Here is a 13,605-nt window from a genome sequence, read left to right as displayed (position 1 = left end):
TTGCACCGTTGGTCTAATGGAATCCAGTGGGAAAGTGCATCTGAGACACTGTTGGCAGACCTCAGCCAGTGACCATTCGTGCAGAAGTCCCGAAATTTTCTGGCATTTTCACTGAGAAAGGCTGGCAGTTCCATGCAGAACTATGGGTAAAACTCAGCATAATCCAGGCTAATAATGATTAGAGTTCTTTAATTTCTGTTTAATGTCATAACATATTGTAAAATATTTAATTTTGTATAAAAATACAACAATTAGTTATGTACACCCTTATCTATTATCCAAATGTTACGGTTTTGGGTTCCTTTCAGTATATTAGTCATACAAAATCTAAAAGTTATTTTAAAGTATTGTCTTTCAGCAAGCTGTCCATAGCACTAAGCTGAAAATGCAGGTGACTGGAGCCATTGATTTCCCATTTGCTCACTGCATTATAGTTGAAGTTTTTCAAAAAAAGTATATTAATTCACAAAAAAAGTATCAATGCTGATAAAATTGTTCCTCTTTCAATATGAACATCTACTGAAGTTAGATACTGAGGTGGCAGTATTACTAAGAGGAGACTTGCTGGAGACATTCTACCTTAGGAGATAGAGTGGGTGCATTTGGGTCTTTTTGCTTGTATTCCAGAGCTCCGTCCTTGTGCTAAACACCTGTTTGGCTCTTTGCAAAGACCTTTCCCATCCTTCTGGTATTGTGGGAACCTCAGCGAATCAGTTAAAGCAGGCATCATCATATTCTATACCTTGGGGGCTTTTTTGATGACAAAGAGTATTTAACTGACCACTTACATTGTATCAGTAACATATTTTAACTTCACTTTTTGGACTGATTGCAGCTTACTGGCCATGGATGGATGTGCTGGCAGCTCCCCACAGCAGATTTTGGAACATACTGCCTCCATTTTAGGATGCTGTATTACCGATAAGAAGCTTGCAATTCATTTAGATCAAGAAGATGAATTGCAGCATCTTAGAGACCAATTCCATATCCCCAAAATTAAAGACCTGCCTTCCAGTAAGTTTACAACTAATCTACTGGCTTGCATTGAATTTTTGACTCTTAATTTATGTTATTGTTATTGCATTAGGTAATGATTTCAAATGACACAATATTGGTTTATGAGGTATTATACTGCCTTTGATTAGTAATATTCCCTTTGTATCACCTTCCTCATAGGGTGAAAGAGGGGTATTATATTAATCAGTTTTAGCACCTTCAGTTAGAGATATATTTCATTAACAAAAAAAATCATTGTAGGTAGTTTTCAATAAAAAATAAAACTGATGGAATTGATTTTAAATCATAAATTTAAGTTTAATTATCCTATTACCATGATCTTAGCAGAATTTTCAAAGGAAATCAATGTTTAAAACCATCAGTGGTTGATCTGGTGTCAAGCATACAATTTACTATAATCACTCAGTGACATTTTTTTGTTGAGAACTGTTTTAAAATGTCAAAGTATGGGAATGAACTTGTTATATTTCTGGTGACTAACACATATCGTAATGCATCGTGGAATATCAGGTATTGAGACAGTGGGTAAATGCAGCTGCAAACCGGCACAGGCCTCTGTATATGGGGATTATTTTCTCAATATATATTCCATTGAGCTGCTTGCTTTGTTTACATCTTGGCATCTACTTCATGAGTCCATCTTTAATGCTATCAATACAGAATCACTGAACTGGAACAAATAATTATGAATGTAGGTACAAATGTAAGATGGTACTAGGTTATACCAATAATGCAGGAACATAGGATACATACTTAGAACAGAAAAAACTTTGTGAGATTTCCTCATTCAGGTAAACACTGAAGATGTTGACATTATTGCACTGGAGAGTAGGGTTGAGGAAAGTAGGATTGGAAGGAGAGGTTATCGAGTAATTGTTTTTTGATAGGCTTTTGGTAAATTTTTTACCACCTGTTGAATCAATTCACACTTTTGGCACCAATTAACTCCCTTCATGATTTTTTTCCTGAATGTATTAGCTTAATGATGGGATTAATTTTTACAGGTACCTGTCTTTCTACATTGTCTTGCCTAAATTATCACATTCTATAGATTATCTGAAACGGGGGCCTTGTTTATTTGCCTCAGCTTTGTAATTCTAGGAAATCCTTGGAAGTGCAGTTGCAGGTTTTTAATACCGTAGCCTACCACTTCTTGAAAGAATATGAAAAAGTTGTAATACATTATCAAAGAATAGAAACCAGTCCATAACCTATGTGAAATTCAAATAGACTTCTTGACTTAGCTGAAAAAATCGAGAATACATATATTTCTGAGTAGATTGAGTATTTTTCACTCATTGAGGTTGAAAAATGGCTGCTCAATCTGAGAAACATTGACTAATGTTTTACATTATGTGTGGTCAAGCCTCATCTCCTAGACCCTACTGGTAAAATAAATTACCTGGCCTTGAGAACATGCCCACAATTGACTGACTTGATGGTTGCTAATGGAAGTGGTTTTGTCACCATACCCCTCATCTCCAATTTCCCCCAGTACAGAATTCCATCACTTTGGATTGGCTGGAAGTAGAGGAATGATGCAGACCAGGAGAGTTCATTTATTGGTTCACTGAGCACGTAACGAAAAGTGATTGCCAATGATGAAGTTCAGTAGTGAATAGAATTTCTTCTGAATGCAGCATCAAACAAAGCTTGTCTGCTAAAGTCTTTAGTGAACACACAAATTGCATTCTTACATTCTACACCCTGTATCTTATCTCTATTATTCTGCCACAAGGTCATTGCTGTACAGCAATTACAAAATATTGAACAATGATTTTTCTCTATCTTCTTCTAATGAGTTTGTTTGCTTTATTCACAATAAGTTGTGAAAAAATGTAGCTTGGTCATTTCTGAATCATTTCTGTGTTACATTTTGGTTTTGAGACTCATTTTATCGGCATTAAAGAGATTAAGAGTGCTGAGTATGTTCTTGTTTTTTGAGGGCTAAATTGAGAGGTAGGTTCTTATGCTTCTGATTTGAAATATGTGTTGTTGCCAAGGTTAAATGATTCACTGTTTTGTGATTTCTGCATGGTATATTTGGGTATTAAAGTTAAAGTTGCAAAGACTAAATAGATACACAAAATCATTTGAAAATGATTGTAAAATGCCTTCAGCTAATAGCATTGTGTGAGGAAAAATCAGAGCAGCGTTGGTGTGATACCAACTTCTGGCTGTTTATTCCTACTTGTAAAGCTCAAGAACCAGGAAAAATGTCAGCCAGCCCTGTTTTAGATAGAAAGGCATGAATATTTTATATGTTGTATATGAAAATAAGTCTCTGTATTAGTATACATTCATGTTTTGGTATGCATCAATTGTTGTTTGTTTTAATGTGGATTTTTTATCAACTGGTTCATTGATGTAATTTTTTTTGATTCCCAAAGGGTTTTTCTCTGAACTGACTTATCACTGGACAGTTGACCATTGCTGGCAACTGGAAATCTGAACAGGAAGATGTGGGGAAAGATTTTGTAAAGGTCAACCTGAGTGAAAGAGCAGTGTGCTTCCTTGAGAAATGAAGTTTAACCTTTACTCATATATGTGGATGAGATAAAATTGCACATGGGACCATCATGTTCTGATCTGCATACTTAACAAAAAAACACCTCACCGGGTTAAGGAGGGTACCTCTAGTACCCCTTGAGATGAAGGAGAAACAAAGGACTGCAGATGCTGGAAGCTAGATGAAAAACATAATGAAACACTCTGCCATTTCCCACATCTCTGCTCTCACTCCCACCCCTCCCGGACCCAACAGGGATAGAGTCCCCCTTGACCTCATATTTCATCCCACCAGCCTATGTATCCAACACATCATTCTCCGCCACTTCTGCCATCTCCAGCGGGACCCCACTACTAGGCATATCTTCCCCTCCCCACCCCTTTCTACCTTTTGCAGGGACTGCTCTCTCCATGACTCCCTCGTTCACTCTTCCCTCCCCACCCATCCTGCTCCTACCCTGGGGACTTTCCACTGCCCCCGCCAGAGGTGCAACACCTGTCCCTACACCACCTCCATCACCTCCATCCAGGGACCAAACAGTTCTTTCCGGTAAGACCTGCACCTCCGTTAATATCATCAATTGCATTCGGTGCTCCAAGTGTGGCCTCCTCTACATTGGCGAGACCAAACGCAGACTAGGTGACCATTTCACAGACCACCTGTGCTCTGTCCATAACCGTGATCTGCATCTCCCCATTGCCAGTCACTTCAACTCCTCCTCCCACACTATCACAGATGTCAGTCCTCTGCCTCCTCTACTGCCAGGAGAATTCCAAGGCAAACTGGAGGAACAGCACCTTATTTTCCATCTTGGAGCCTTGCCTAATGGCATGAACATTAAATTCTCCCACTTTAAGTAATCCCCACACCTCTTCTCCACACCCCCCCAAAACCATGCTTCTTTTCTTCCCTTTCCTAGCCTATCTCTTTTTTTTAACCTTTTTTTCCCTTTCTCTCCTTACCTTTGACCCATCCCCCGGTGGATCTGCTCTCCCCTCCTCCCCCGCACCTGCCTATCACTATCTCTTACCTGCATCTACCTATCACCACCTTATGCCCACCCCACCTTCCTTCTTTTGTCCAGCTATCACTGCTCTGCTTTACCCTCCTATGTATTGGGCTTCCCTTTTTCCTATCTTCAGTCCTGAAGAAGGGTCCTTACCCAAAATGTTGACTGCCTGCTCTTCTCCACAGATGCTGCCTGGCCTGTTGAGTTCCTCCATCATCATAGTGTTTTTCATTCCTCTTGAGATGAACATGTTAAATCAGCAATATTTGGATGCAGGCAATGTTCCCAGATCATTTAAACCAGGTAACTAGTTTCCCTGCTTCCACCAGTCAGGCAGATTTAGAATATTGTCCGTCATTTTGAATGTGCTAGTGAGTCTCTCAAGATTAAAATCCTGTCAATCATTTTTAATTTTAGTGGATAATCTAGGCCAGTAAACTGTCATCATCTTCTACTGCTGTAAAGGTGCTGAAGTAAGAGTGATATGTATGTCCAACTTTATTTGCATTGTTGTGTCATTTTCAGCTCACAATAGACATCAGGTTCAGTGTGTGATGAGGTATTGGGAAGAGGGAGAGAGAAGGAATGTTCTCTTGAATTGACTACTCAGAATAAGAATCAGGTTTACTACCTCTGACATATGTTGTGAAATTTGCTGTTTTGTGGCAGCAGTACAGTGGAAGACATAAAGACATAAAAATTACCAAAATTTACAAAAATAAATAGTGCAAAAGAGGAATAACAAGGTAGTGTTCATGGACCATTCAGAAATCTGATGGCGGAGGGGAAAGAGCTATTCCTGAGTCATTGAGTGTGGGTTTTCAGGCTCCTGAACTTCCCTTGGTTTGTCAAACTAAAAATTCCAGTTATCATTCTCAGATTGCTTCATGACATGCCCTTCCTTGACTTTGTAATCTTCGCTAGCCCTGCAAGCCTCTGAGAACTTGAACTAATCTGCATTGCAATATCCACTTACCCTCAAGGGTCATCTATACCACAAGTTACTGAATCTCACTCTTATGCCATTTCAGTGCTTGGAAAAAAAATCATCCCTTAACTATAGCACTATAAAATCTATAGTTCAGTAGCACTACAACATTTATAGTTAAGTTAGAGCCTTGTAGTTTATCTCTGAAATTTATCCAATTGCAGTCATGTACTTATTTAATGTGACCTATAGGGGATTAATTTCTAGACGTAGTCTTCTTGTCGTATTCCCCTTGACGAAGCTTTAAGCCGCTCATCTGTTACCTCCTAGTTTAGTTCAGTGAAGGCTTTAAGTAACTTGCATACCTCTGTGAAGTGCTTTGATGCTTTATAAATGTGATTGTTGTTTTATTGATGTGTTCCAAGCCACAAATCTTGCCTGGAACTCCTTTGTGAGCCCCACTTCTACACTGCCAGGTACAATATTGGAAAACTGCTTATCCTTGACTTGGCAGACTTGTAGGAGATGCAGGAAATTACAATGACTCCCAGTAGATATCGGAGCGGCCTATTATGTGAGCCAAAAACTAACTGATGTTTTGTTCCACCTGCGCCCAAGGGTAGCTTTGTCCTCTGTTGTATGTACTAAATAAACAGTGCATTGAATACTTACATAGAACTCCACCTGGAAGATTTGGTTCCACAGATGTCAATGGGAATGAATTTCAGAGGTAGAGATCAATGTACACATGTTACCCTGTCACAGAAATATATACCCACATCTCTGAATCTAAGTATTTAGCCACTCCTTTAATTGTATTATTAGGATGCTCTGGTATCCAAGTTGTTCAATTCATATGGTTGCAAACAAAAATAATGCACATAAATTTGTTGCTAATTTTTGTCTCACATCCGACTGGGTATATCCATTTTTTTTCAAGGTGCTTTAACACAGTAGTCTTACTGATCTTTACTTCACTGATAATCTTTCTCTTAGCTTGATGATGTAATCCATGGCAACAGCATTGAATTCTTGCTGTGCTCCTTATGCACAGGAAGATGGCTCAAAGAGTTTTACATTAAGGGGAAAAGAGTGTCACGTAATAAATTGAGAAGTGCAGCTGATCATAGCCACTTGGCTTGTTTTTATTTGTGTCCATCAGTGATACTGACACCACTAATCTGGGGTGGGGGGGGGTTGTGGGGTGCTGGTTTGGAATAGCTGGAATTTTACTTTACAACAGGAATTTGTACAGGTGCAAATTCAGACCTTTAGAAAAACAAAGGGTAAATCAGCAAGCAGTTTCCCCAATTACAAAGCAATGGAAACAGAAGGTGGAATTAATTTTACCCTGGACAAGACTGCGGAGTGGACAGGGGGAAAGGTCTCTCGTCATTGTTCCCTTTTGTTCAGTCTCTTCAAAGTTAATAAAAGCAGGGTGTAATATCCTGCATTGTTGCCAAAGCTGAATATCTACACAGGGAGGCTGTTGGAAGCTGTTCTAACAATGCAAAGTGAGCAGAGATTCCTACAATTATTAACAGGAAAGAATGAGCAGAGATTTAGCTAATTTTTTTTGCACCTTGTGCTTGCTTGACCAAGTAAGGAAATGACCAGCCAAAAGCACATCTGCTGTCATTAGTGCCACTCAACTAATGACTGAAAATGTACTTTGTTTTATTAAGCAATGGTGGGTATAGCATGCTGTTGAAAATCAGAGAGTTTAAAGAAAAATAAAAGACACCTTTAACTAGGCAATAATGAATGACAAACTTTGGAAATCTTAATGTGCCAGAGATTGTTCTGCTACTCAGCTTTTCTCAGAACCAACACTTCTAACATGAAAAAAATGGAAACCATATCAATGCAATGGCCTCTATTCATGTAACTGGCTGCCAGTAGTCCCTAAAACATTATTTTGTCAGAATTTTGTCTGCTTCTCAAATCACAGAGCTGAACTGCTTTCAAAGGGAACATATTTGTAAAGTGGCAGATGAAAGCCTCCCACAGAGCACAAAAAATGGCACAAGTAAAGCTCTGAAATTAACATACTCAGCAAGTCCACCAGGGTTTCAGGATGCTGTAATAACTAAGACATGGTGGGGCATTGATTCTGCATTGATTCTACAGAAGCTGTAAGGTGACTTCATCAAATCTGTGAACCTGCCTCTTTGTAAGGGATAATAGTTATGTAATATTTAAAGGGGCTAAGTTAATGAGTGACCTTATCAAGATCCTGTTTTGCCAGTAGGACCCCTGCAATCTTTAAACAGTAATCTTAAATTAACTGCTAGGCTAACTTGCTTCTCCGAAGACTGAACAATAATAAAGGTGGATATTAACTTGTCCATTGTGGTGTCGTAGAATCATGGAATCGAAGCATACAGCACAGAAACAGGCCCTTTTGGCCCACCTCATTCACTCCAACTGTGATACCTAGCTACGCTAATCCTATTTGCTTGCATCAGGCCCATAACCCTTTACTCCTCTCCTATCCAAGTATCTGCCCAAATACCTTTTAAACATTGAAATTGTATCTGCGTCCAATACCAGTTTGGTATTGGTATTGGTTTATTATTGTCACTTGTACCGAGGTACAGTGAAAAACTTGTCTTACAAACCGATCTTACAGGTCAATTCATTACACAGTGTAGTTATATTTAAGTTAGTACAGAGTGCATTGATGTAGTACAGGTAAAAAAAAACAATAACAGTACAGAGTAAAGTGTCATAGTTACAGCGAAAGTGCAGTGCAATAAAGTGCAAGGTCACAACAAGGTAGATCGTGAGGTCATGAGGTCATAGGTCATAGTCCATTTCATTGTGTAAGGGAACTGTTCAATAGTCTTATCACTGTGGAGTAGAAGCTGTCCTTAAGTCTGGTGGTACGTGCCCTCAGGCTCCTGTATCTTCTACCCGATGGAAGAGGAGAGAAGAGAGAATGTCCCGGGTGGGTGGGGTCTTTGATTATGCTGGCTGCTACACCAAGACAACGAGAAGTAAAGACAGAGTCCAAGGAGGGGAGATTGGTGTCCGTAATGCGCTGGGCTGTGTCCACAACTCTCTGCAGCTTCTTGCGGTCCTGGGCAGAGCAGTTGCCGTACCAAGCTGTGATACATCCTGATAGAATGCTTTCTATGGTGCATCGGTAAAAGTTGGTGAGAGTCAAAGGGGACAAACCAAATTTCTTTTGCCTCCTGAGGAAGTAGAGGTGCTGGTGAGCTTTCTTGGCCATGGCATCCACGGGTTGTTGGTGATGTTCACTCCCAGGAACTTGAAGCTGTCAACCCTCTCGACCTCAGCACCATTGATGTAGACAGGTGCATATACACTGCCCCCTTTCCTGAAGTCAATGACCAGCTCTTTAGTTTTGTTGACATTGAGGGAAAGGTTGTTGTCATGACACCATTCCACTAAGCTCCCTATCTCCTTCCTGTACTCCGACTCATCACTGTTTGAGATATGGCCTACAACGGCCTACAAAGGCTCTTTGTTCTAGATATTCACCACTCTCCATGCAAAAAACTTACCCCCTCATATCGCCTTTAAATTTCTCCCCTCTCACCTTAAACCTATGCCATCTAGTTCTAAACTCCCTTGCCCTGGGAAAAAGACTCTGACTATCTGTCCTATCTATGCCCCTCCTAATTTTCTAAACCTCTATAAGGTCACCCCTTAGTCTCCTATGTTCCCGTGAGAATAAACCCAGCCAATCCAACTATGGCCCTCCATTCCAGGCAACATCCTGGTGAATCTCTTCTGCATTCTCTCTATTGCTCCACACCCTTACTGTAGCTTGGTGACCAGACAGAACTGATGCTCTGTTCGCTGGACTGAAGGAGACTGAGGGATGATCTTATGGAGGTATATAAAATCTTTATATAGAGGTATGTAAAATCATGAGAGGTATAGATAGGGTGAATGGTCACAGTTATTTTCCCAGGGTAGGAGAGTCAAAAATTAGAGGGCAGAGGTTTAGGATGAGAGGGAAATATTTAAAGGGGACATGAGAGGCAACTTTTTCACACAGAAGGTGGTGGGTATGTGGAAGAAGCTGCCAGAGGAAGTGGTAGAGGCTGGTACAATTCCAACATTTGTGAAGCATTCAGGCAGGTAAATGGTTAGGAAAGGTTCAGAGAAATGTGTCAAATGCAGGCAAGTGGGACTAGCTCAGCTTGGCAACTTGTTTGGCATGGACGAGTTGAGTTGGAGGGAGACACAAGAGACTATGGATGCCGTAATCTGGAGCAACAAACAATCTGCTGGAGGAACTCAACGGGTCAAGCTGCATGTGTGGGAGGAAAGGAACTGTCAACGTTTTGGATCGAAACCCTACATCAGGACTGAGAGTGGAGAGGCGAGATGGCCAGTGTAAAGAGGAGAAGGGGAGTGGCAAGAAAGGATTCTGAGGTGATTGGTGGACTGAGGTGTGAGATTTCAAGCAGGTAGTGCCGGGTGGGAGTGGAGGGGAGCGGTGAGCGGGGGTGGGGTTTGAAGACAGTGGCAGGTGAATGATAGATGGAGGCAGACAATGAAGATGGGAGACAGGCAGGAACACAAAACACGAGCTTCTGGTAAGTAAAGGAGGTGAGAATGGGAACCATTAGAGGAGAGGTGAATGACAGTTGGAGCCAGATGGATGGGGGTGAGGGAGGCAGGGGAAACCTGTGTGTGAAGTGGGTGGATGGAACCAGAAGGGGGAAGGGACATGGAAGAAGTGTGGGAAAGGGGACAAAAATGGGAAGACTGGAGGATCAGAAGGAGGGGGGAGGGGAGGAGGAAAAATATTGGAAAGGTCAATATTCATGCCATTGGGTTGTAGACTACCCAGGTGGAATATAAAGTGTTGTTCCTCCAGTTTGCATTGGGCTTCATCCTGGCAGTAGAGAAGGCTGAGGATGGACAGGTCAGTGTAGGAATGGGAAGGGGGAGTTGAAATGGTCTGCAACTGGGAGCTCGGGATGGCCATTGCAGACTGACCATCGGTGTTCTGCGAAACGGTCACTGAGACTGCGCTTGGTCTCGGCGATGTAGAGGAGGCCACATCAGGAGCACCGAATGCAGCAGACAAAGTTGGAGGAGATGCACGTGAATGTTTGCCTCACCTGGAAGGATTGCTTAGGTCCCTGGATGGAAGTGAGGGAGGAGGTGTAAGGACAAATGTTACATCTCTTGCAAGGGAAGGGGAAAGTCCCTGAGGTAAGGGAAGGATGGGTGTGGAGGGATGAGCGGACCAGGGAGTCATGGAGGGAGTGCAGGGGGGAGGAGAAAGTGTGGCTGGTAATGGGATTACATTGCAGCTGGGGGAAACAATGAAGGATGATGTGCTGGATGTGGAGGCTCATAGGGTAAAAGATTAGGACTAGGGGAACTCTGTTCTGTCTGGGAGGAGGAGGGGTGAGAGCAGAAGCACGCGAAACAGGAGATGTGGGATTGGGCTCCATCAACTGCAGCAGAAGGGAAGCCATGTCTCCTGAAAAAGAAGGACATTTCAAATGTCCTGGAACAGAAAGCCTCATCCTGAGAGCAGATGCGACAGAGGTGGAGAAACTAGGAATGGCATCTTTACAAGCGACAGGGTGGGGAGATGTGTAGTGTAAGTAGCTATGGGAATCATTGGGTTTATATCAGTGGATAGTTTGTCTCCTGTGATGGAGACAGAGAGAATCTAGAAAAGGGAGAGAAGTGTTAGAAATGGTTTGCGTGAATTTGAGACCATGGTGGAAGTTGGTGGTGAAGGTAATAAAATTGATGAGTTCTGCATGGGTGCAAGAAGCAGCACCAATGCAGTCATCAATGTAATGGAGATACAGTTGGGGAGTTGTCCTGGAGAAGGTTTGGAACAGGGACTGTTCCACAGCCAGCAAAAAGGCAGGCATACCTGGGGCCCATGCGGGTGCCGACGGCTAAACCTTTGATTTGTAGAAAGTCGGAGGAGTCAAACGAGAAGTTGTTCAGGGTAAGAACAAGTTCAGCCAGGTGAATGAGAGTGTTGGTGGAGGGGAAATGGTTGGATCTTTGTTGTCGAAAGAAGTAGAGGCTTTTAGACCTTCCTGATGGGGGATGGAGGTGTATTAAGACTGTACATCCATAGTGAAGATGAGGTGGTGGAGTCTGGGGAATCGGACGTTTTCCAAATGGTGGAGGGCATGTGAGGTGTCCTGGATGTACATGGGAAGGGACTTTATAAGGAGAGACAGGATGGAGTTGGGGTATGAAGAGAAAAGTTTGGTGGAGCAAGAGCAGGCAGAAACAATGGGACTACCAGGACAGATCTGTTTGTGGATTATGAGTAAGAGATAGAAGCAGGAAATGTGGGGTTGAGGTACTATCAGGTTAGAGGCTGTGGAGCAGAGCTCTCCTGATGTAATAAGATCTGTGACAGTGTGGGAGATGATGGCCTGGTGTCTATTGTTCGGCTCATCGTCCAGGGGTTGGTAAGAAGAGGTGTCCAAGAGCTGTCCTATGGCCTCTACAAGGTAGAGGTCAGTCTGCCAGTCTACAACAGCACCAGATTGATGACTAGGTTTGCGATTAGTGCAAAGTGAATGGAGGGCAGCACATTCGGAGGAGGAGAGATTGGAGTGGCCAGGGCAGTGGAGAAGTCGAGGTGGTTGATGTCACAGTGGCAGTTGAAGATGAAAAGTTCGAGGGAGTGTTAAAGGCTTGAAGGGGGTGTCCAAGAGGAAAGGTGGTGCTGGAGGTGTGAGAAGGGTCATCAGTGGGAGGGTGAGGACTCCTTGGCAAAGAAATAGGTACGGAGGTGGAAGCAATGGAAGAAGAACTCCACGGCATGGCGGGCCCAGAACTCATTGAGGTGTAGGCGCAGGGTACAAAAGTGAGGCTTTTGCTGAGGACTGACCACTCAGCACCTGAGGGCTTTTTTATCCTCTCTTTCCACTCCCCCCTCTCCCTCTCCTTCTGATCCTCTGGTCCTCCCATTTTTTTCCCCTTCCCCACACTCCCTCCAGCTCCCCTTCACCCATCTTTGTCCCCTTCCCACTTCTGGTTCCTTCCACCCACCACACACAGGTTTTTCCTGCCTCCCCCACCACCCCCCCAACCTATCTGCTTCTAACTGTCTTTCACCTCTCCCCTAATGGCTCCCATTCTCACCTCCTTTACTTATCCGAGCACTTTGTGTTCCTGTTTATTTCCCTCCAGCAGCTGTCTCCCATCTTCATGCTCCCCTCCCCCACCATGCTCCATCTGTTGTTTTTCCCCCTTTTCCCCTCTCTCTCTGTGTCTGCCTCCATCTATCATTCACCTGCCACAGTCTTCCAACCCAACCCCCGCTCACCTCCCCTACCTGGCACTACCTGCCTGTCATCTCGCACCCCTCCTTAGTTCACCAATCGCTTTGGAATCCTTTATTGCCACTCCCCTTCTCTCTAAGCTGACCATGTTGCCTCTCCACTTTGTCCTGATGCAGGGTTTCGACCCGAAATGTCAACAATTCCTTGTTTGTTGAGTTGGAGGGCCTTTTTCTGTGCAGTATAGCTCTATGACTCTATACTATTGTCTACCCTGAAGTCTAACCAATGTTTGGTACAGCTGCAACATGATGCCCTAACTCTTATACTCAGTGCTTCAGTCTTTGAAGACGGGCATATCAAATGCTTTTATCACTCTCCTGTCCACCTATGGACTTGCGCCCCAAGGTCTCCCTGTACATCTCTCTGTGTCAGAAGAATAATCACTTCTGGTTATTTTCCCACTCACAAGACCCAAGTCAAATTCTTTCTCGTCCTCAAAGCTTAAATCCAGCAGCCAGACTCTGAGGCACAAGAGACTGCAGATGCTGGGATCTTGGCAAAAAACAAGCCGTTGGACGAACTCAGTGGGTCAGGCAGCATCAGTGGAGGCAAAGGGATAGTCAACGTTTCAGGTCGAGACCCTGCATCAGGACTGAGAATATAAAGGGGATATAACCAGTATGATGAAGTGAGAGGAAGGGGTGAGGCAGGAGCTGGCAAGTGAAAGGTGAATCCAGGTGAGGAGGGTTTGATGGGCAGATGGAGCCAGGTGGGGGAGGGAGTTGTGGAGATAGTGACAGAGGCTGAGAGGTGATGTGGAGACAACAGAGGGCTGCAGATTGGGAAATTTTGTTAAGAAAGAAAAGCGGTGAGTCGAACCAGATAA

The 13,605-nt window shown here is 43.1% G+C and overlaps 1 protein-coding gene across 10 annotated transcripts in view; it reads left to right on the top strand.

The window, feature by feature from the left end:
* The window catches only part of kynu (kynureninase), a 161,388-nt gene that overhangs the window by 29,405 nt on the left and 118,378 nt on the right, over nt 1–13,605 (top strand). For 9 of the 10 annotated variants that reach the window (XR_007956101.1, XR_007956100.1, XR_007956103.1 and 6 more), the window contains exon 2: nt 836–1,014. Coding sequence is in view for 6 of the 10 variants with exons in the window: in XM_052013167.1 (XP_051869127.1) it covers nt 836–1,014 (179 nt within the window). In the remaining 4 variants the exon portion in view is untranslated. Of the gene's footprint in view, nt 1–835; nt 1,015–4,659; nt 4,839–13,605 lie in introns of those variants that run through there. The other variant, XM_052013160.1, reaches the window with a different exon arrangement.

Source organism: Pristis pectinata, chromosome 1, assembly GCF_009764475.1.
Source record: "Pristis pectinata isolate sPriPec2 chromosome 1, sPriPec2.1.pri, whole genome shotgun sequence".
Taxonomy (NCBI): Eukaryota; Metazoa; Chordata; class Chondrichthyes; order Rhinopristiformes; family Pristidae; genus Pristis; species Pristis pectinata.
This window is presented reverse-complemented; position numbering and strand designations above follow the sequence as displayed.